Source organism: Macrotis lagotis, chromosome 8, assembly GCF_037893015.1.
Source record: "Macrotis lagotis isolate mMagLag1 chromosome 8, bilby.v1.9.chrom.fasta, whole genome shotgun sequence".
Lineage (NCBI taxonomy): Eukaryota > Metazoa > Chordata > Mammalia > Peramelemorphia > Peramelidae > Macrotis > Macrotis lagotis.
Genome location: NC_133665.1, coordinates 80,498,120 through 80,523,233, shown reverse-complemented (window position 1 = coordinate 80,523,233; position 25,114 = coordinate 80,498,120). Strand labels below are relative to the sequence as shown.

Genomic DNA, 25,114 nt, shown 5'->3' with positions numbered 1-25,114 from the left:
TTCTCATTTCTCTTTACCTAATAGTATTGAAGTAGAAAAGTGTTCTGCTTCTGTAACCGGTGATTTTTTTTTTTATCAGTAGAGGGAACCTAAGCAAAGAATTAATTGCTTTTGGTAAAACAGTGCTCTAGAAAATCACAAATTTTTTCCCTAAAGGGGAAAAAATGAAAAAAAGTTGTTTGCCTTAATTCAATGAAGTATAACCCAAAAGTTTGAATTCTATTGTCCAGAGTTTAATCTACATCATATATAATTATATAATAGTTAATTTGTTTTTATATTTCTTATGATAGTATAGTTGTATTCTACCATAAAATTAGATTCATAATAATATAGCATTTTTAATATTCAGTTAAAATTGTATGAAAGCATCTCCAAAATGAACTATAGTTTGAACCAATAGCCTTTGTAATGTATGTTTGATAGGTAGAAAAAGTAAATAACAAAATTAAAACTAATTATGGGTCATTTCCTGAGAATTGCTTCTGTTAGATTGGTTCTTTTTACATCAAAGTAGCAAAATTTTTCTAAGATGCATATGCTATTTAGGTCTTATTGTACATAAAAACCTTCTGTCTGATAAATATTATGGAACATTTCAAGAAATAGAACTAATTAAAGGAAAGTTCTATAAAGAACATTTTATCTTAAAATGTTTATTCTAAATTACTCTCCATAAAATGTTCTAAAGTTTCAAAAAAAATAAACAAAAAGTAAACAAAAGATATACACTTAGCTGCTAAGTAAATTTGCTTGTTGAGACCCTTTTCCCCTTCAACCTCCCCCTGCTTTCTTCTCTCTCATTGAGAATCACTTCAACTATCCATCTGTGCACAGAACAAAGAACTTCAAATACAATACTTTTTGAAGGAAATATTCTGGTTAAAGTTGAAATTTCATAAGTCCCACGTCATTTCAGTCTTAAGTTTATGAAAAATTCTTTTTAGCTGACTCCCATTTTCTCTCTCTGGTGTCAGGCCAAGAGTGAATTGTTTCAGAACACTTTAGAAAAGCCTTCTCACTCATTTTACACAGAATGAAAAAGCCTTTCTCCATTGGAGAAAGAGTTGATAAGTACTGTAAGCCAGCCTAAACAAAGGGTATGTTCTTTACATTTGGATGACAGCTTAGTTTGAAATTAATAAAGCTGTTATTGTTTGGAATGCAATTCTGAACATGCCGAGGAGAGAATTACACTAATCTAAAAATTCTCTTTGCTTGATCTGAATCAAAACTTTGTACATATTTCTGTAGCCTCAGAAGGAAATATTTCAATTTTTTTCCAAGATGCTTTGATTCCTTTTTCTGCTATATTAGGTGCATTTTCCTAAGTCAGCATCTGTTAAAATATAGTTCAAAATGGTATCAGGAAAATTACTCTTATTTTTCAAAATGTAGATTAATAGTTTTATTATTTTTTCTTTTGCCTTTACAATTCTCTTAAAATTAAAAAAATAAATGGTTAATAATTACATATTTTGTACTACTGACTCAAATTGAAGTTGAAAAATAAGGTATTTCACAATCCAATCTCCTGTTTCATCATGTTTACTATATTTAGCCATGTATATTTACATACTCAACTAGACCTGTGATTTTATCAATTTGTAAGTTCCCTTTATTGATAAAGATAGGAAGTCCTAAACTCTGTGCTTCTTCTCCATATCCTTTTTTTAAAAGGGTCCATTGAAAGTCCTGGAAGTCTTTCATACTTTCTCCTGACTTTGTAAGGAGAGCATTCTGATTTCCCAGTTGTCATCTCTCACCCTTGCCACATGAGCAGCCTCTCTTCTTTTAAGATTAACAAGCTCTTGATGATATCTTTGGAGATCCTCACAGGTTTTGTGTTGCAGCTTCTTCCCACCTACCATGACCCTGTTGCTTCATTGCCTTTTGAACAATATTCCTTCTTAATTCTTTGGAAGATGTTATATCCTACATCTCACAACCAAACAACAGCATAGGTAGAACATTAATATGAAAAAGATGGACCTTTGCTTTCATGGAGAGCACAGAATCATTAAAAGAATTCTGCTATTTCCTGAAAGCATCCAAGTCCAATCTTCCCCTCCTGTTACCATACTGAGATTACTCACTGTCAAAGAATTAGAACATAGTAAAGTGAAATCAAGACTAGAATTATGAATCATAGTTATGTAACATTTTAAGATTTTCAGAACACTTTGTTCACAACAACCCAATGCAAGTATTAGTACTGACATATTTTAGATGAAGAAACTGAGGCCTGGATCAGGAATTCTTTAAACTATATACACTGGCCCACTAGAACTGTGATCACTATAATTTAGTTTTCCTTTTATGAAATAGAAAATAGGATTATCAATAATTTAGGATCATCATTATTGGAGATACATGAAGAACCTGTTATTTTATCAGCTCAGGGAAGCTCCCATTGGGGGAACGTCACTCTTCCTCCTCTGTCTACCTTTTTTAATGCTACTTTAATTCTGGGGAGTTTTTTGAGACACACAGTTAAATGACTTTCCTATTGTCACTAAGGTAATAAAGAGTCAGAAATAGCATTTGAACTGAGAGCTTTCTGACTCCATGTTTAGCACTTTATTCATTATGTCAGCAACATAAATTATCATTAATAATGATTTTATACTAGATAAGCAGTCAGACCCAAAGAAAAGTCATTGCATAATTTGCTGTAAGTGTGGAAAAAGGTATATAGTGGAGTTCTCTAAAGTTCTGTGTTTGCCTGTGTGCCAAATCACACTTTTTGACAACTTTGAGTAAGGGAACAGTTGGCACAGTGATCATGTTGGATGGCAGAATCAGGGTCCAAAAAAGGTCTTTTCATGCAAGGATGTGGGTCAGAATAAAATAAAATGACATATAATAGGAATAAAGGTAAAATATTATATTTGATTTAAAAGGGAAAAATATTCATTTTACAAGTACAAAATGGAGGAGGCATAGCTAAATTACAGTTTATAAAAAGAAAAGTCTGTAGACTTTTGTTATCAGGAAGAGCAGTGTATGCCTCAACACTGTGTGCTGTGCCCCCCCCCCCCAAAATGTGGCAACCTTGGGATTTTCTAGCATAGGAAATGAGAGAGTTGAGAGATCCCACTGTGTATTGAAATCATAGTTTTAGAGAAGACCATAAAACCCATAAGACAGCAACTAGGAGATTAAATGAATAGCATCAAGATTTTTCCAAATAAGGATTAGTTTTAGGAAGTAGGAATGCTTGGGCTTGAAGAAATGAAGATTTAGGATATATTCAGCAGCCTTCAAGTTTTTGAAGGGTTATTATGAAGACAAAGGTTAAGACTTACTAGTTTTACCTGGACCCACAGGCAGACCTAGGAGTGATGCTTGGAAGTTGTAAAGAGTATGATTTAGGTACGGCTAGGTGGCTCAGTGGATAGAGCACCGGCCCTGGAGTCAGGAGTATCTGAATTCAAATCCGATCTCAGACACTTAATAATTACCTAGCTGTGTGGCCTTGGGCAAGCCACTTAACCCCATTGCCTTACAAAAAAAATTCTAAAAAAAAGTGTCTGTTTTAGGCTCGATGCAAAAAAAAAATTCTAATGATCAAAAGACATTGAATGGCATATTTTGAGAACCTTTCTTCATTAAAAATCTTCAAGTAAAGACTGGATGTGATAAAGATGGCATTTTTGAGTGTGGTATAGATGGAATTCTTGATCAGGGATGCTGGATTGGATTAGAAGAGATTGAGTTAGGTAGTCCTAGGTCTCTTATCAGTCAATGGAAGGATCAATCAGTAAGTATTTGTTAAGATTTACTGTGTGTTACACACAATTGGAAAAAAAAGAAGCCCTGGATTTAAATCAAACCTGCGAAATCATGTAATCTGGCACTGTAAAGGCAACCATAAGCAGACTCAAAATTCAATTAATCTAGTTTTTTTTAGGGGTGAATGGGAAATTAAATGTTTGACCAAATCGAGCAAGCTAATTTTTAAGTTTTTGCCCTCAGCAGGAAAAAAAGGTTCTCCTACCCAGTCTAAATTCTGACTCTTCTGCTTATTAACCTGTGTGGCCTTAAATAAAATGATTAAGATCTTTAGACCCCAATTCAATCAGCTGTAAAATGAGACAGATAATTGCTAAAGTGTCTTCCAGTTTCTATGATAAGTCTCCAAGATCTGAGTTTGTGGAGAAAGTTACCATACCAGAAGTTTCTCTCTCATATCACAAATCCTTAGTATAACATTTATTATTTGCAGCACCAAGGCCATGCCAGGTAGTCTGGCTGAAGCACCTCAAAGATATCAAGTAGTATCTGGGCTCACCTGGCACAGACCCCATGGGAAAAGTTTGGGAGCATTAAGGTCCTAGAAGATCTATTGAAAACACTTTGGGTGTTGGGGTTGGGGAGTTGAGAATAGGGCTGAATTTTGCAACAGGCAATAAAAAGCACCAGAGGGATGATTTGGGATGGTGGGTGGTTGAAGACCTTAGGCTATTTTATAATATGCATATGATTAAAAAAGTGTGCACAGTAGGCCACCCTGGGAAAAATTATCTCCCCCTCATGCCCTATTTGTCTAACTTTAAGTAGAAGTGCTGAGGAAGGGCCCACGGGAGGCATTTATACATTTCTATTGATGCTTGTAAAGTACTTCTGGGAGGTAGATAGGACAAGTATAATCTTGCCCATTTTACTGATGAGGAAACTGAGGGCTTGAGAGGATAAATGACTTGCCCAAGACCACACAGTTAGCTTTATGCCTGTGATAGGATTCAAGCTCAGGTCTCCTGACTCCAAGGCCTGCCCTCTGTTGGAACCCTATGACAAATTACCCCAAAATGGCAATCTTTAAATAGAAATAAGTTGATTTTTCTAAAATCTCTGGACAAAAGCAATGCATATATTTATTTCCCTGAGCCTTGAGCAAGGGAGCACATGTGATTCCATTACCTTGTGATGGTTTGCTCTTTTGTGAATGGGAAATTAACCTCATCACTGTGCCCACAAAAGGGGCCTCAAATTGAATAGTCCGTTCTGCTTTACAATGAGGTACTGTTCGACTTAGGTCTAGTTGTATATAAAATAAAAGTACCCATTTCTAAAGTGTGAGATGTGATATGGATTTAGTAGTGATCTTTTAGAGAGAAAAATCCCCAAACAACAAACAACAAAAAACAAAACCCCAGGCATATTTGATTTGCTGGGTCACTTGGTATTTTTGTGTTCACCCATTCATGCCACTTAGGGGATATGATCATGTCAGATTTCACAACCCAAGCAGCCAAGAAGCCATGCCCACCGTTGGGATGGGAGATGTCCAAGGAAAACCAAGGTGATCTCGGAAGTAATGTGAATCTCTCAGAAGGGGTTTTCTTCTGAGTCAGTTCCGAACTAATGCCTCAATGTGGTGTTTGCGGATGTTGTGGTTTGGGGAAGCATTCTATTTTGGCTAGAAACTGAAAATGCAGACATTGACTGCTAGTCCTAACATAAGAAGGCAAAACAGGATCCCTTGGTATTTTTTTGAAAGGTTTATTAACAAGAGTTTCCTTACCTAGATTCCACATGCTTCTCTCCTTGTTCTATTTTTTGCCTGTGGTGTTTGTGTGACATATTCTCTTGGACTAATGCTCAGTGAATGTAGTCATTTCCAAATGTATTCTGTGAAATTCTTAGGCTATTGATCTTCAATATCTCATAACCTTTTTGCTTTTGCATTTTCTTTCAAAATTGTGTGTGTATGTTAAGAGTAAAAGAGATGTGATTATATATATGTATATATATACATATGTATGTATATATATATACATATATATAAAGTTGATAATTAAGGTCAACTTAAGCATATATTTTTTTAGGTTTTTTTTTGCAAGGTAGTGAGGTTAAGTGGCTTGCCCAAGGCCACATAGCTAAGTAATTATTAGGATTTGATTTCAGGTACTCCTGAGATGTTGCTGATTTTCATTATTTGAAGGATTTTCTTTCCAAACCTTTTTCAAATAATAGATCTATAATAATTATGCCTGCTTTCTGTCCCCTTTATCAAAGCATTGGATACTGCCTTCAGAGTATTTAAAGTAATATATTTTTTATCCTATGGTGCAACTCATTCCAAATCTTTCTAGATAGCACCCAAACCACTATTATACACCTAAGTACAATGTGGCCAAAAGAGGGGCTAAGCAGTGGATAATAAAACACCTCCAAACATAGCTAATCCAGTCCTCTGATGATAGAACATAGAGTCTGTTTCCACACATATTTCTAACTTTATTGGACCTGATGAAGCCAGTTATGACTTTGGCATAGCTTTCAAAAAACCTCTATACCATAAAGAGCATCTAAGTAGAACCTTAGGGGAACATCTCAAGAATAGAACTGCTCAAGACCTAAAGAAAGAGGAAATTCCCCTGGATGTTGTTATTGTAGCTCTTTTAACCAGAAATCGATAAGTTCCCTGCCTCTTCCTTTACAATTCCTTATTGATACATTAGTCAGAATTTAGAGATTTTTTTGTTTGTTTTTTTTTAAATAGGGAAAAATACAGTATTTCATGATACTCAGAAGTAATTTTAAACTTTGGCACTAGACAATATACAACAGACTATAAACAGACTTTCTATTCATAAAAGCATAAATAGAAAGACACTAAAAGACCTGGTTAAAGATTGGCAAGAGCCCGACGTCATAGGTAAAGCTTTTAAGTAATTTGAGAAAGAGGCCTGTGCAAGTTAGTGCAGAAACCAAAGGATCTTTTCTTAAACAGATTTTGTTTCAGAAACATTTCACTTCTAAATTTCCAAATTAAAAAAAAAGGCTACATTTTGTGATGTTCTTAAGTTCAATATGAGGAAGGAACTTGGAGAAGAGAAAGGTAGAAAATGAGTAAAATGTTTTGTGCACAAATTGCTTTTCAAAAGCCAGAAGCGGCATATAGCCATCAGCTACTTATTTTCACAGGCAACATTATGGGGACTCGTTCAGTACCCGCCCTTGCAGGGTTGATGTACATAAAACCTGGCATCATGCCCAGGATCTACAATGGTCTCAGCCTGATAATTGTAGTATTAAGTTTGGAAGAGCTACTTCTTAGGAATGTCTTCTGTTCAGAACGAGGTAATGAGAGAAGATGATCCCCGGCTCCCCAACTTCCACCATTACTTTCCCAGCCAATGATTGAATCAAAAACGTTGAGTATCCACTGTATACTGAGATATGAGTTAGAGTGTATGGAGATGGATTAAGAAGTTGTGATACAAGAGAAATAGTAACAAATTCTGTTCCAAGAAGTCTGGGATATAGAGCATATATTAGCCAGTAAATCAATTTAAGGATAGGCTATATAAATAAATGTTTTTTTTTGTTTGTTTTGTTTGCTTTTTGCTAAATGAATGTAGTACAAATCAAGATTGCATTTGGGTTTCAAACCTTTATTACTTTTGAAAGTATCTAAGAAACTTTACTGACTAAAACACCAAGTGCATTAAGACAAAGGACAAAGTAGAACAGAAATCAGCAGTAGATGTTTTTAAGTACCTGAGTTGAGTAGATTATACCAATTTTTTTAAATTAGATTTTAACAATTTGATAAAAAAATTTGACTTTGACATATTTAGCTGTTAGGATCAAAACATTAGATTATATATTTTTAGTTTCTGGAAGGCAAAGATGATACTAAAATAATCTATTAAATGTTGAGTTTTGGATTTTTTTTTTTTGTTTTTGTTTTCCTGGAATTCATCATGTGAATCATTAAGTATATAAAATAGCATAGAAGCTTCAACTACATGACAAGGATGTTTGCAAACACCATTTTTAATGCCTTCTCCATAAAGGCTCTGGGCATCTCATTAAATCATAACTGAGAGAGAATAAAATAAGATCTAAACAGCATATACATTTTAAGCATGAGTTCTAAGAACATTTGCAAAACAATCCACCAAAAAGTAAAAAAAAAATATGAGGAAATCTGGAAGAAATCTTAGAAATCAACTAGTCACTGTTTCTTCTTATCTTATAGATATCTATCTTATAGATATCTATCTATCTATCTATTTATTTGTTTGTTTGTTTGTTTGTTTTTGCAAGGCATTGGTGTTAAGTGGCTTGCCCAAGGCCACACAGCTAGGTAATTATTAAGTGTGTGAGGTCAGATTTGAACTCAGGTACTCCTGACTCCAGGGCTGGTGCTCTATCCACTGTACCACCTAGCCACCTCTGTTTCTTATTTTCTAAAAAATTATTTATTTCAAATTACTTAAAGTAACTTCCTATTTAATAAGAATCAGAGTCAGAATTCAAACTCAGAATAGTTTAACTCTAGTCTGAATACAATAAATATTCTTTCAACTACACCATGATAAATAATATGATTCTATTTCAAGGAATTATACTTTCTCTCTCTCTCACTCTCTCTCTCTCAGAACTAGATATTGTTGGTTAGATATTGAAATTTATTTCTACATATTATCCTTCCAGAAAAGTTGCAGCAATAGTAAATTTTCACATTGTTTAAGCAGTCAAAATATGTATGTGTTCTCTGGCCAGGAAACAAAAATAATCAGAGAGTTCTTGATGTTGGGAGGATCTTATTATGTAAAAAGAATGAATTATGCTATTCTGCAGACTACATTCCACTAGTAGAAGAGTTTGCAGGATACAAGAGAGAATATCACACTTAGATTCAGAGGAACTGAATTTTTTTTTTTCAAATCCTGGTGCCAACCACTTACTACCCATATGACCTTGAGCAAGTCACTTAACCTCTGTGTATATGTGTGTGTGTGTGTGTGTGTGTGTGTGTGTGTGTAGCAGCTGGAATAGTAAATAAAGAACTGGGTTTTGAGTCAGGAAGACCTCAATTCAAATCCAGCCTCAGACATTTACTAGCTTTCCCCCCTCCCCCCTGCCCCCCACTGTTTACCAGGCAAGTCACTTAACCTTGTTAACTTTAGTTTCCTCATCTGTAAAACGAGAAGAACCACTTCAGCATCTTTGCCAAGGAAACCCCAAATGAGTTCACAAAAGGTCAGATATGACTGAAATACCTGAACAGCAATGGTTTGCAAAATACTTTACAAATTTTATCTCTTGTACCCTCATAGCAACCTTGGGAAGGAGGTGCTGCTATTATCTCCATTTTACACACGAGGAAACTGAGGCAGGCAGCATTTAAGTGACTTACCCAGGGTCTCTTGTGACTTGGAGTCAGGAATAGGAAGTGGATCTAAAACCTACAGCTACTGGTATTCTAACTATATGATTCCTCTGAATTTCAGTTTTCTCATTTTTATGTCATTAGTCAACAGGAATTTATTTTTTAATTTTTAAAAAATTTTGTCTTTTTCTACCTACATGCAAAAATAGCATTCAACATACATCTTTTTATAAGTTTTTGAGTTCCACATTTTTTTACATTCTTTTCTGACCTCTTTGTCATGAAGATCATGGCAGTGAGTAGTCTGATATAGGTTATACATATACAATCATATTTAACATATTTCCATATTAGTTATTCAACAGACATTTATTAAGCACCTACTGTATGCCACACACTGCTGTTGTGTTAGGAATGCAAAGAAAGGCTAATGGCTTTTAAAGATATGCTTTTAAGGAGTTCATAGTCAAAACTTGTAAAACAGTATACAAAAGAGCTATATTCATGTACATTGGAGATAAGCAGCAGTGGGAAAGCATTAACTTTAAGGGAGATCAGCAAGCAAGATTGGATTTTAGCTTAGACTTGAAGGAAAGCCAGGAGGCAGAGATGAGGAGAGCAAGAATTCTAGGCATAGGGGGGCAGATAGTGAACATGCCCCAGTCAGGGAAAGACTGTCTTGTATGAGGAATGAAAGAAGGACAGAGTACATGGCAGGGAGGAGAAGGTGTGAGAAGACTGGAATTGTAGGAGAAGCCAAGATGTGAAGTGTTTTGAATACCAAATGGGATTTTCTATTTTGTCCTAGAGGTGATAGGGAGTCATTGAAGTTTTGCTGAAAGGATGGATGACATAGTCAAACATATGCTTTGGGAAGATCACTTTGACAGCTCAGTATACCAATTAATTCATGGAGTCACTATGCTTGCTTTGATCAAATTAAATGACTATATAAATGAGTTCAGGATAAAAAAGGACAGATCATATGATCATGGATTTGGAAGGAACTGGTTAGTTCAACTCTCATATTTTTCTGATAAAGAATTAGAAACCCAGAGAGAATGAATGACTTGCCAACTTTATATCTCTTCTAAATGACAGCATAGAATCTGGTCTGTGACTCCAGATCCAGAGCTCTCTCTTTATGGGGCCATATGATACTGTTGGATGGAGTATCTAACCTGATAAACTCATAAATCAGCAAAAGTACGCATACAAATACACTTGTATGTTGACTCACTGGTTTTTGACAAGTTCATTCTTCAGGACCGAGAAACTGATCAAAAGATTGACTGATTAAATTATATATATTTTCCTTTTGTGGGTTTGTATACTGTTCATATAGTATTCATAAAAAGAGAAGTAGCACAATGTAGGAGAAAAAGAGACTCAGGTAAAGAGAAAAGTGAGACCTGTATTCACTTTTCTCTTTAACTGAGACATTGGCTAATAATCACTCCATGAGCTCTTGCATTTTGTATACTGACTGCATGAGTTTGGAATGAGAGTTTAACTTTACTTTAATGCTTTATCAGAAAAACAGCATATTTATTTCATTTTTAAGTATTTAAGAACTGAGTCAATCATATAAGGAGAATGAGGCACTGTGAAGGAGCAGATTAAGTATTGCACCAAATATTAAAAGAATCAAAGAAAGACAGTTCATTAGAGAAAATTCATTATGGGGTATTTATTTTAAAATGAGTAAACTTATGAAATGGAAGATCACTGAATTGAAAAGAAAGGAGAGAAGGGGGGGGAGGGCAGAAGCACTTATAAAGAACCTCCTGGTTATCAGGTACTATAATGCTTTCCAAATAATATCCAAATAATAGCAGAGACCTGGAGGCCCCTGCTATTATTTTCCATCTCCATTTCACAATTCAGGAAACTGAGACAGACAAAAATTGAGTGGCTTGTTCAAGGTCACATAGCTATTATTTCTGAGGTCACATTTGAACTCAAGTCTTCCTGGTACTTCCAAATCCCAGGCTCAATCCTATGTGCTACTTCCCCAACTCCTCATAGAGTCAGAAGAAACATGAATTTGGGTTCTTCTCTTGCCTATGATCACAGATTAATATCACAATTTTAGTTAAAAGAATTCAGTTGCATACTTTCCTCATTTGAAAAGTGTAATTATGGGTTCCAGCTTAGAGAACATGTAACAAATGACATTATAACAGCTTCAGAGTGTTAATATGAAATGTTAAGTGAAATGATATATGCAAATTCTTAAGTGCCAGCAATTGTTAAGAAACTAGGTGGAGAGGTTTATATATAGTGGGATGACTTATTATCCATTACCAATTTTTTTTCATAATAATATCCCTTTCCACTAATATGGAAATATGTAAAACACAATTGTACACATACAACTTAGTTGTCACCGTGGGGAAGGGAAAGGTAAAGAGGGTGATAGAAAATGTGAAACTCATAAACTTGTAAATGGATGCATGTTGAAAACTAACTTTGCATGTAATTGGAAAAATAAAATTAAATAAAAATCAACATAATAATATCTTTTCACAGAGAAGAATTTAAGACAGAAATAGGTTTAGATTTCTACAATTAGATTTTCCCCATTACTAAAATTTTTGTTTTATCTTTTCTGGGTACTTGGTGGAGTCTTTGTTCTTCTATATTTGTTCTATCCTTATGTCTGTCTATCTGTCTATTCCTTCATTCATTTTCATATTTATTTGATTTGCAATAAGTCTAAGTTCATTATCAATATTGCTTGTGGAAATAGTTTTCATTTTTGTAGACATATATGCAGTCATTCTCCTTTCCTGTTCTCTTCCTAATTCCTTACAGAACTTTCTCTTTTCCACAATATCCAGGAGAAGTAAGACATGATCATCTTCCTATGAAGCTGTAGTGGAATATCCTTATCATCATTTATCTATTGTGTAAGACAAAACAAACTGCATCACAATCTAAAGGGAGAGAAATTACTTTCTGTTGGTGGGGTTCAGGGAAACTAGATGCAAGACTGACCTCTGACAGCCCTGAAAGTTAGAAGAGTTTCACTGGGGAGAGATGAGGGAATTACGTATGGACTTTAGATACAGGAGATTATGCAAACAAAAGCATTTATACCAGGTGCTTTGGGTCTACTACTTTCCCAAATCCCAAATTTGAACTGATCAAATCCTCAGGAAGTTGCTGCTATAGTGAACCATAGGATTCTGGAAATAGCCCTGAGAAGGCTAGAAGAATATTTTTCTAATTCTAAAGCTTATGAACACCTGCTGGTGTGCTTCCCTTGATGATTATTAATTGATAACAATTAGTCAACCACTCTTCACTAGTTTAATTAGAAAGGTGATATAGAGCAGCATAAACACCCTCCTTCCTTTCTTCCACTATGGTTCAGGTTATGAGTTCCAGCTTAGAGCACATTTAGCAAATGGGAGAACTCACAGCTCTGGGAAGAATTTTGTTGGAATTTTCATTTTATTTCTCTAGATATAGCATGGCTTTCTGCTGGGCTTATGGTAGACCCTTGAATCAACCTTTCTCCAACATGTACAGTTTGGCCCAAGGGAAGTTAGGTGACAAAGTGGATAGAATTCAAGTGTTGAAGTCAGGAAGACTCACCTTTCTGAGTTCGAATTTGGTTTCAGACATTTACTAGGAATAAGTCACTTAACCCTGTTTGGATCAATTCCTCAACTGTAAAATGAGCTAGAGAAGGAAAATGCAAACCACTCCAGTATCTTTGCCAAGAAACTCCAAATGGGGTCACAAAGAGTCAGACACAACTGAACAACAACAACACAGTCTGGCCTTGTCTCCCATCAAAGATATTGTTCAAGTAATGCTTCTAGAATGCTGATGGGAAGTCCCGAATCCTTCTGGTCTGGTCTATCAAAGCTCATAAGGTCCTTCTCAGACCAAGGTACACATAGGAAATTGAAATTGAGTCTAGGTCTGATTTTCTTCTTCTCCCTTCTCTCCTTCATAACCTGAAATTTCTTCTGATGGGCTTTGTTGGAAGAGTTCTGCTCTCAGGTTAAATCCTTATTCCAAACTAGCTCACTGACTGTATCCAAATTCTCTAAAATGTGACCAAATTCCTCAACTAATATATACAGATTTCCTGTGTGATGTCATTTCACTCCAATTGCTGACTTTCAAGGACTTCTAAACTGATCAACTTTGCTTTGTATTAATCTGAAGCCTACATTGATTGATGGCAAGATCTTGTTTTCACCTACTTTATACACTTTTGATTGATTGTCCTCATTCAACAAAGGTATAAATTAGGGTGTTATGTCTAGTCACTTCAGATGGGATGGGGGGTAAATAATTGATTGATTCAGTCATCTCCTACCCTTGAAAGGGGCAAAAGGCAATATTAAGAAATCATGAGTAATATAATTTTATTGGGAGTACAAAGTGTGTGCAAGACAACAATAGATGATACTAGATAGGGAGGCTAGAATAGGGTTGCAATAGGCTTTGAATGCCAAACCTAAGGAATGTAAAGTTTATTCAATAGATAATGAGAAGTTATTAAAGGCATGGGACTGGTATGAATAGAACTGTACACTAAGAAGTTTACTGTAGTTCTGGTGTATTGGATTGGAGTATAGGGTTAGAGTTAGAGTTCTGGAGAAGTTCAAATGAAAACTAAGAAGGATCTGAATTTAAATGGTGGCAGCTAGCTAGGTGCTTCAGTGGATAGAGTGATGGATTTGAAGTCAGGTAGACTCATCTTTTTGAGTTCAAATCTGGCCTCAGACTTTATTAACTAACTATGTGACCCTGGTCAAGTCACTTCATCCTGTTTGCCTAAATTTCCTCATCTGTACACTGAGTTGGAAAAGGAAATGGCAGACAACTCTAGTAGCATTGCCAAGAAAACCCCAAATGGAGTCACAAGAATTCAAATATGATTGAAACAACTGAACAATAAGAACTTAAGTGGTGCCTATTAGAATGGAAAATAAGGGTCAGAAGAGAAAAAAAATAACAAAGGCATTGCTTTCATTAAAAAATAGTGTTATACAAAGTCCTTAGTCTCACATGAATGAAAAACTTTATCCATACTTAATCGAATTCCAAGCCATCCTTTCCTAGTCTGAAGTCCTTAATATTATTCTTATCAAAGACCTAATTGGTTCCTAGACTCAAATGAGAGTCTTGAAGGAATCCTGACTCCCTAAAGTGATTAGATGGTGATCAAACTAAGAGCAGGAACTTTTCGATTAATCCAATTAGGAACAGTATCTCTTTTCTCACCTTTGACCAGACAGATTGCTTTCATGAAGATTATTCACTCAGAGAGACAATTCACATTCAAGTAGCTAATGTTTTATTTTAATAAATAAAAGTATCCTATAATTGAGCTTTTTCAATTGTTTTATTTCTATATAAAATTTTGTCTTTCCTGATCAGTGTAAAAATGCAAGATGATATGGATTAGGTTAAAGAAACTTCTAACAAAGAGGAACACTGCCCTTTTCTTCTCTTTCCATAAGCAGCAATACTAGGGGTTTTTGTTTTGGGGGTGTTTTTTTTTAAATAAATACACTCAAGACAAACTTGTCCTAAAAGTGGAGTGCAGTATTTTTCTTCCACAACAGGAATTCACAGAGAATGATAGGACTTAACACCTCATTAGCAAGGGGACTGAGAGGGAGGGAAGAGTCAAAATGAAAATGAGATTTCCCATCTGGGTAAGTGAGGAAAAATGGAGACAGAAATAGTAAAATTAGAGGAAGGAGTTTTGGAGAAAGGTTATAAATTAGGTTTTAGACAACTACACGTTATTTATTGTGTGACACTCCCTGGAATGACTTTTTTCCTCCTTTAGTAACTCTTATGCTCAGAAATTTTATTTAGGAATATAATTATTTCTAAATAAAAGCACTTTTCAAATGGTGCTTTTAAACTAAGTTATCAAGGAGTACAAACTTTAAATTTTCCCTGAAGTAACCCCTGAGAATATTTATATTTTATTCTGGGTATGTATTATATTATAACTGATATATTTTGTTTATATTAGAAGAAAGGCATCTACACAGATGTAGATTATATATTCATAATATAAATATTTATAAATAAGGTTCTGATTGATGTTACATTGTAGGTGCTACATATGAAGTTATTTGACCATTGTGATATTATCATGGGTGTAAGAGTTGGGGATATATTAATGGATGTATTCTCTGAAGAATAGAAAGGAATTTCTGAGGACAGAGAAATTTGGGTGAATGGTGCTATAGATACCTTTTCTAAGTAATTGAGGTCCTCATTGTGAAGTAAAAGTGAACTCGATCTTATTTGAATATGTATAATTCAAGTTAATAAACTGATATCTCTTGTCTCTTAAGTCAGATATAATAATAATACCTTCAGGGACAGGTAGACAACCAAGTTTCATGCATATATTGTATATATTCTTTTTATGTTTAGCCCCAAGCACACCAAAGAAATGCAAAGAGTTCAGCAAATGTTCTTGATTATGATAGGGGACTCAGAATCATAGGCAACAAGGTTCTTTGGGGTTGGAACCCTGACTTTTCCAAATCTGATATCTTAAAGTGTATTAGCAGTGCTCTTCTTATTCTTCATTTCTTTCTTCTCCTACATCATCATCATCATCATCATCATCATCATCTCCTAGAACCTAGCAGATATAGACACTTCATAGATATTTGTTTTATGTTTGTATACATTTTAGAATTGGAGTGGTTATTTGGGATTAGCTTTTTTTTTACTGGCTTATTTTATAAATGAAGAAAGTGAACTTCAGAGAAGGTCAGCAATTTGTTTGATGTCACAAAGTTCACTGGTAAGCCATGATAAGATTAGGACTCAGGTTCTCTGATATGAGAAACCTCTCTTTACCAAACCAAGCATTCATATAGTGCTTGCTATGTCCTAGGCACTGGGCTAAGTGATTACAATTATCTCATTTGATTTTCACAGCTACCCTGGGAGGTAGGTAGGTGCTATTATTTTGTCCATTTTACAGATGAGGAAACTAAGGCAAATGGGTTAAATGAATTGCCTAGAATCACACAGCTAGTGTCTAAGCCAAATTTGAACTGAGGTCTTCCTTATTCTAGGAACGATACTATATATACACTGTGCTACATAGCTGTTCCATAATGTTAAATAAATGATGAACCAGACTCTACTTCCAATTTGAGACAGATTAGGAATTTCCTAAACACTAAGAACCATTTAAATTGATCACCTTAGTAGAAGGTGTTCAAGCAGAGGGTGATGACTTGTTAGGCATGTTGTAGAAAGTGCCTAATTCACCATGGTTGGACTATGTGATATGTAAAAATCTCTTTATTTTTAGCTCTATGATTCTATGATTTTATGATTTAGAGTGTAAAATGAACCTGAGGTGGTTAATATATTTGCTTAAAATATACTATTAAATGAAGCCAAGGTGTTATGAGTTCAATAGCAGCAGAGGATAATTATTTTTCCCAGACATTAAAACTTCCAGAAATAGTCTCTGACTTGTTTGCTATTGATTTTTATGTGAAATAATGATCCTGAAATAACTGATCATAGCAATTCCCCTTCCTTCTCTGTTGTCTATCACTCGTTGGTATTTTTCTCTATTTTAGTAATAATGCAAAGAAAAGAGCATGGGGCTTAGGGTCAAAGTCCTGATTTCAAATTTGACCTCAAACACTAGCAATGTGACCTTGGGAGAGTTCACTTAACCTCTGTTTGCTCAAATATAAAATGGGGATTATAAAAATCCCTACTTTGCAGAGTTGTGAGAATCGAATGTAATAATATTTTTCAAAAAAGTATTTAGCATGGTATCTGGCTCAGAATAGGTGTTATATAAACACTTATTTCCTTTATTCCTATTCTTTCCTCCTATTTCCTAAGTGCCATTATAGCTGATTTACGCCCCCCCCCCCCCCAACTCTTTGAAGTTTCAAGCTGTCAGATCCAATTGAGGTCAGGGTTTTTCTGAAGGAAAAGAAGAGGAAGCCCCAAAGTTTGTCTCCTCCTAGAGGCTATTTTTCTAGCTCCTGTAACATCTCATAATCCACAGAAATCTCCCCCCCCCCCCCTCCACCTACCCCAAGAGAATCAACCTGCCTTTTAATCCAGAGACCCTATTCCCACTTAAGGAGTATTTGTGTATGTGTAGAGAAATGTCTTCCTGGAATCCCAAGTTGAAACTCTTTATGCATGCTCCCATTAAAATAATTATCTATGGAGATGTATTTGACTAAATGTACCATGCTATGCTTCAGGTTAGATTGTCTATGAAGCATTGAAGTATGCTTCAAATAAGTTAGAGATTTAATAGGTTTTTGTCATTACCTTTCACAGCTTAATTTTTCTCATTTGTAAAATGTGTAATAATTCTGCTTTAGCTTAACTCACAGGATTATTGTATCAAGTGAGATAGTGTATGTCAAGTGTTTTATAAACTATAAATCATTAGGAAATATCCCTGAATTTCATTTGTGGGTTGGTTGCTTAAAATGCTGAATGTATTTGATCTTAGAGGCATAATTATTGTGAATGTATTGGACCAATCTGTATATGCTAAAATTTGCATTAGCAGAGGTGGTAAGATATAATGGAGAGTGCTATGCTTGAAGCTAAGAAAGATAGAGGTTTGAATCATATTTGTAATACTGAATAATTGTCTATTTCCTTAAAGAGTTTGTTTTCTCACCTGGAAAATGGAGATAACAATACTTCCAGTGCTTGCTTCACAGGGAGGTTGTAAAGTTCAAAATGAGAGAATGTGTTTAATCTATCCACCCATCCATCCATCCATCCATCAATGTAGCTATGAATCTATTTATCACCATTCAAGTACTTCTTTGGGGGGAGAGTGCATTCAAAGATCCAAGCAAACTAAAAGTAAATTATCTTTGAAATGTAAGTTTTGGTGCTTGTAAACAGTTTGGATTCCTGGGTAACCATCAGGTATTATGTCACAGGGCTGCTATAGGAGATTATGAAGATGAATGAGGGATTGAAGAATTCATTTATGCTTTCATTCAATAAACATTTCCTAAGGACCACTACAATGCCCTATTCTAAGCTATAGTAAATCTGGACAGTATTCTAAAAATCAGAGACATCTCCTCGCTGACAAAGGTCTATATAGTAAAAGCTATGGTTTTTCCAGTAGCAATGTTGGGCTATGAGAATTGAACTATCAGGAAAGCTGAATTCCATAGAATATTTTTGAAGTATGGTGCTGGAAAAGACTTTTGAGAGTCCCTTAGAGAGCAAGGAGATCAAATCAGTGAATACATAAAGAAATTAATTCAGGCTATTCACTGGAAGATAAAATATTAAAGCTGTAGCTTAATTACTTTGAGTCATTTAATGAGAAGATAGGACACATTGAGAAAGACCCTGATATTGAGAAAGACTGAAGACAAAAGGAAAAGGGGACAGTAGAAGATGAAATAGATAGAAAGTTAGAATCATGGAAATGACAAACATGAACTTGGACAGACTCAGAGAGAGAGAGTGGAGATTAGAAAGGCCTGATGTGCTTAATGTGGTTTATGGGATCATGAAGAATCCGACAAAACTGAATGACTGAACGATAAAATGCTAAGGTAGGCTTAGGAGATGTGGAGATATATAAGATAATGCCTATAAAAATATCTTTCTTTAGCAGTGTATTACATTAGACAACTAGAAGAAGTATCTAGCTCAAGATTTACTTATTATGGGTCAATGGTAGTGACATGTTTGTTTTTTTTTCTTTCTTTCTTTTTTAGGGACATGTTTCTAAATAAAAGAAATAAAGGAACAGGTTTTTCTGCCAGTATAGATATTTGCTTCTCAATAAGACTTGTTTTATACATAACCTACGTGTGTGTGTGTTTGTATGTATATATGTATATACATGTGTGTGTGTATAAAATTTATTTTTTGTATTTATGTTTATGTTTATTTATATATGCATGTATATGGTATAAAGTCTGTATAAGTTAGAATGGAATGATTGAGTGGCATCTGCAGTTAGAAATTGCAGGTTCACATCTTATTCCTGGTCCTGGTGAACCTTCCTGGGCCTTAGTTTCTCCAGCTATAAAATGAGTAACTCAGAACAGACAATCTCTAATATCCCTTCCAAGTCTTGATTCTGGGTTATCTTTTCACTTTCGTCAGCTTAAAAGTCTTTAAAGATTATTTTGATAGTTTCCATAAAAACTCACAGTTAAAAAGAAGCAATTTAGAAATGAGTAATAAAAAAATTTACTAAGTTTCTGCTTTTTTGCTATGCATTCTATTAGATGCTAAAAATACCTTCAATAACATTCTCTGGAAGATTTTCTTGCTACAAAAATATTCATAAAAACTAGAAACATAGTGAACCCACATTCAGGAGTTAAGAATCTGACAATTGTTTTCTGTAGTAGTTTGCTTTCATTATTCCTACAATAGAGCAAAGAAGCCTTTAAAAAGTGAGTGCTATCAATCTTGATGTGGATTTTTATGTAAATATTATTTGAAATTAAAATGGTGTTGATTATAATTTGAGATATTAACAAGTTAAATTATGTCATTGTGTCCCTATGTCATTGTTTCCAAAAGAAGTTAAACACTGTATTAAATTCAGAGCACTGATTCACTATTGCTTTTGTTATAGCAAAAATGAAAAAGGAAATGATATATAATATAATTTAAATGGTCTTTGAGATTTTTCAGTTTGCAAGTCTTCATTTCCTACTCATTTTTAAAACCCATGAAGTATAAATATAGTTCCAGATGAATACAGAATCATTCTTTTCCTCTGAACTGAAATTGTAATTTAATATTACAATATAATTAATAAACACACAAATAATGTAATAAATAAATATAGAAATAAATGCTGTTCTTCAACAATGGCTTCATTTTCTTCCATTGGAGTGATTTTATCATGTGACTACCTCCTAATTCTTTCATGGCACTTTTTCTGAGTGTAAGACATTTTGGCATATTAATAATGCAGATTTCACTGATGGAGGTGTTCCTGAATTGCTATGGTCCAAAAAATAATCATCTTCTGGCCAATCAGGTAATGATTCTTGCCAAACTTAGCTAGACTGGTTCTCTGACAAGAGACAGTCTGGCACTTTCCTATACTCAAAACTTTTCCAGTTTGGTAGGACTTGACAAAGTTTGTGTCCCCCTGTCATGTTCTTAAAGGTCTAGCATCACCTAATGAAAAGATATTCTAGCCTAATTCATCTTGCATCTATTTTAGATGACAATTTATACAAAGTATATAGAAAATAAATACTATTTATGTTTTCAGAAATAAAATTGAGGTTCAGGAAAGATCTCAAATTACTTTGACCATTTGTTTTTTTCTTGGGTAAATTATTAGCACAAGTATGGAGGCAGTTTAAAATTACCTCTAGTTTTTCAGTCACTGAAGCAGATGTGAATTTGATTTTTGTGTTTTTTTCTATTCAGTCTTCATATATTTCTTGTCTTGAATTCCTTCACACTATTCAAATATTATTCATCTTGGCATAAACAACAAACATCTTAGCACATCATGCTCCCCCGCCCTTTGAATTCTCTTGAGTTCAACACAAATGACCACCTCTTACTTTTGGAAGTCCTATCTACTGTGACTTCTGTGATGGCATATCATTCTTCCTCCTCCTCTTTTCCCCAAAAGTTGCTGTAATTTTGGGTGATATACTTAATCTCTCTGGACCTCAATAAGTAAACCAAGGTTGTTGGACTAGATGATTTCCCTTTTAACTTTAAAAATCACATGAGTTCATTATTCATATGGACTTCCTACAAACATTCCATTTTATCAGATTTTTATCAATCAGAAACCCTATTTCTTTTATAGCTTTTTTTTTTACTAGACCCTCTTCTTTGGTAACTCTCAATTTTTTTTCTCAGTCTGACATCTTAGCTGATGCTTCGTAGTTTTTCATTTATTTGGCAGATATAGTTGAACTGAGTCCAGAGGAAAGCAACTAGGATGATGAAAGGACAATAACCATGCCATAGTGGGTTTAGCTGAGGGAACGGAGAATGTTTAGACTTAAAAATAAAGAGAACTCATGGAAGAGAACTGGGGAAGGAGGAGGTATGAATGAGCTACTTATACTTGGCCTCAGCAGCAGAGATGTAAGTTTTAAAGAAGTTCGCTTAAACTTGATTTAAAGGCCATTAAAATTATTTTCATGTAGAATTCATTGTCACAGGAAGTTGGGATTGTACCTCACTAGACATCTTCAATCAAAGGATACATGACCATTTCTTGTAGAGATTGTAGAACTGATTCCATTTAATAGTGACCCCTGAAGTCCCTCCTGTCACTGACTAAGACAGACACTTTGGCACTACAGTCCTGGGCTTGTATGCTTTGCCCCAAGTACTCTCTTTTTCCATGTCGAAACTACTGAAGCTTCATAACTATGTCAATCAGATATTAAATATGCCAGAGCTTGTCATCATAGTCCCTAGATACTAAAATTTCTCTGTGGGGTTTGGCAATCAGACTCGGTGCACACTCAATCCTGCCAGCTGGTTGTAGGCTGGGGGCAGCTGCATTTGTGTGATGCTATAATTCTCACAATCCCAGTGCTCTTTAATGGATGTTATTCTCTAGGAGGCATCTTCCCCTGAAGACCTAAAATGTGTCCTCTATTTGTCCAGAAATCCATACCCAGTCACTTGCTCCCTGCCTCCAACTCATGCACTGATTCATACTTCCTTACTTTGTATTTCAAACCAGTCACTTTGCCTAATTCAAACCAGGAGTATCCACTAATCTCAATCACTCACATTATCCTCTATATAAATTGTTTTCTACTCCCCATATGCTCATTCTCAGACACCTAGGACCTGGTTTCTCCAGCTACTTCATTCTCAACAGGTGTGCATTCTGATGCCTGAGTCACTACTGTAGACAACTGTGAGCTTTATTCACATTAGTGTCCAGTTGGCATGTCTTCAACATCTATTATATTCCATTGCTGAGATTTTATTCTCCTATTATTCTGTTATAGTTTTGGCTCTTTTTGCATGATTGTTGTTGTTCTTGAGTTGTTTTTCAGTTGTAATATATTCTTCATGACTCCATTTGGAGCCAAACAAGATTCAGTGACTGACCCATGGTCATTCAGTGACTGACTCAGGACAGATTTAAATTTATGAAGACAAATCTTGATTTCAAGCCCATTGCTCTATACACTGTATCTGTTAGACAAATTATTTTATTAGTTTCAATTTCTTATCTATAAAATTAAGGAGTTCTGAGCAAAGTAGCTGTAAGATTCCTTCCAGTTCTAATCTAAGATTACTATAAGATTATATAAATATATGTAATATAGTCATTCAATAAAGGAATGTAAATGATACAAATAAAAGTAATGTAGGTCTTCAGGAGAGGAGTTCACTTCTGATCCAAGTAACCTGGAAAGGATCTTTGAAGGTTGAGTATGACTTTGATAGATATAGTGGGGAGAATCTTCTACAATAAGGGACCAAAGGGAGCAAAGCAAAGTATGGAGAACACAAGCTGTACCTGTGGAATTTAAGTTTTGCAGTTTGTCTAGATTAACCTATCCAAGGGGCAGAAATGAGAAGAGTTAAGTCTATAAAGTTGACTGATGCCAAAGTATGGAAGACCTTGAATGTCTTACTAAGTAGATTAGTGTCTCTATCATCTGACATACAAATGAATTTAGAATAAAATGTCTGGGTAGCAAATTCTAAATTGTGTTGATAGTTATGAAATGGATACATCGTTTTAAAGCAATGTTTTGTTAGGAATATCTTCAAAGTTCAGCAGATAGCAATGTTTCTGAATTATTTACCAAAACTTCAAATTAACAGATAATTCCCAGTACACTTTATGCTTTATAAATTGCTTTATAATGCAATATCTTACTTCATAACAACTCTGTGAGGTAGGTGCTACCATTAGCCTCACTTTACAGATGAGGAATCTTTCACTCTCTTAGATTTTTGTCAGTTTTTGAGGACTCCTTAAGTTATTTCAAGTCCCTTCAGTAGCATTGCTTCTAAACCAGGCCTTTATTCTCTGAGTTCTTATTACATCTTGAACCAGCTATTATTTTGGGGAGACCTGAATTCTCATGGGTCTACTCTGGATCAAAATAGACCTCCTGGGGCATCTCTACACTTGACTGAGATAATGGGATGGAATTGGGATTCCTTTATTAGTCTCACACCATGACTGGCAGTGGTGGGATGGGGCTTCTGGTGCTCCTTTTGTCTGAACAAACTACATTACATCCAGAAGATTTTGAATTTATAGAACTTCCTGTTATCTAAAGATAGTCACTGTTATTGTCCTAGCTACTCTTTATTTTGTAGTTTAAGAAGTTTAAACTCATCCTGATTTCTAAACTTTTCCATTAGGTTCTTGCACATGTTAATAATTTCTAATATTCCTTTTCAGGTTACCTTGAGGATAGTTTTGTAAAATCTGGAGTCTTCAATGTGGCAGAACTTGTGAGGGTGTCCAGAAGTAAGTCATGAATTTTTTTCTTGTTATTTCATTCATAAATTGATTGAAAATATGTCCTATGTTGTTCAAAACATTAAAATCACAGCTTGAACAAGAAACATACTTTTTAGCTTCTTTAATGAGAAAGGAAAAGAAAGCTCTGCTTTTCCAAAGATCAATGGATTTGTTTTATGAAATCAAAAATTTATTTGCTCCCCTTTTTAAAAACACTTGAATTAAAATCTCAGTTAATGCTAACATTATATAGTATGCACCCAAGTCTTTTTCTGAATTATTGATATTGGTGTTATTTGCTGCTCTTTTAAATTTAATTCATAGGAATTACGATTAATTAAACGAATGTAATTATGATAACATATATGTTTCCTATTGAAATGGGGATTTTTCACTTTACTTTTCTTCAGATACAGGACATACACCTAAGCATGCAGAATTCAGAAGCATTAAGAAAAGCAACTTTGCCAATGATTTTGAAAATAAGAGGCAGCTAGGTGGTGTAGTGAATAGAACACAGGCGCTGGAATCAGGAGGTCCTGAGTTCAAATGTGACCTCAGACACTTACTGATTACCTAGCTATGTGACCTTGGGCAATTCATTTAACCTCATTGCCTTGCAAAAACCTAAAAAAAAAGAAAATAGATAGGAAGCATTATTATATAAAAACAGTAACAACTTGTTGTTTATGATATACTATTTCTCTTCTGATATTGTTTTGGATGTTTTTAGGTTAGGCTCCTCTGACAAGAGACATAATCATATGAAGGCTTCCTTGACTGAAATTCTTATTTTATTAGTTGAGTTTTTCAGACACCTAGGAAAGAAGTTTTAAAGCAAATGCTCTCATTGTTAAGGGGATTGAGGCATTTTCTTAGTACTCTCTTTTTTTATTGTTTTAACTGTCTAAATAACTACAAGAACAAAGTTTTTACTTTTCCCTTTCTCCTTGGAATAATGTTGTTCAAAAAATGTAGGAGTACTCTGACCTAATGACCAGATTCATATTGCTTTTGGATAAAACTATTTTTACGCCTTAGAGAGAGAGAGAGAGAGCAAAGAAAAACTGTAGCATGAGGCAAGATGGATTTGGTAGATTGGAGTATGGATTCTAAAGACAGAATCCTAGGTTTGAATCCTGCATTAGATAATTTCAAGTTACATGCCTTAAAAATGACCCCAATCTCTCTGAAACTCACTTTTTTTCTCATCTGCAAAATGAGGATACGTGTACTTCTAATTTCACAGGATTTTTATAAGAAAAACACTGTGTAAATCTTAAGCTGTCATGTAAATATGAGTTGTTACTTTAAAAAATAAATCATAGGGAGCAGGTAAAGTTAGGATGAATTTCTAGGTATTAAATATTAGTAGCTTAGAATTTAGCCCTGGAAGTACCTTAGAGATCATCTGATCTAACCTGAATTGTTTTACCTGAGGTTCAGAAAGGTTCAGTGTTTACCCAAAAGCACAGAGATAATAAGTGGCAGCGCTCGGATTTAAA

The 25,114-nt window shown here is 34.6% G+C and overlaps 1 protein-coding gene across 6 annotated transcripts in view; it reads left to right on the top strand.

Moving 5' to 3' along the window:
* NFIB (nuclear factor I B) overlaps positions 1–25,114 on the top strand; it is a 270,748-nt gene that overhangs the window by 160,187 nt on the left and 85,447 nt on the right. For all 6 annotated transcript variants that reach the window (XM_074197522.1, XM_074197520.1, XM_074197519.1 and 3 more), the window contains exon 4: positions 23,547–23,615. In XM_074197522.1, the coding sequence (XP_074053623.1) occupies positions 23,547–23,615 (69 nt within the window). The remainder of the gene's footprint in view (positions 1–23,546; positions 23,616–25,114) is intronic.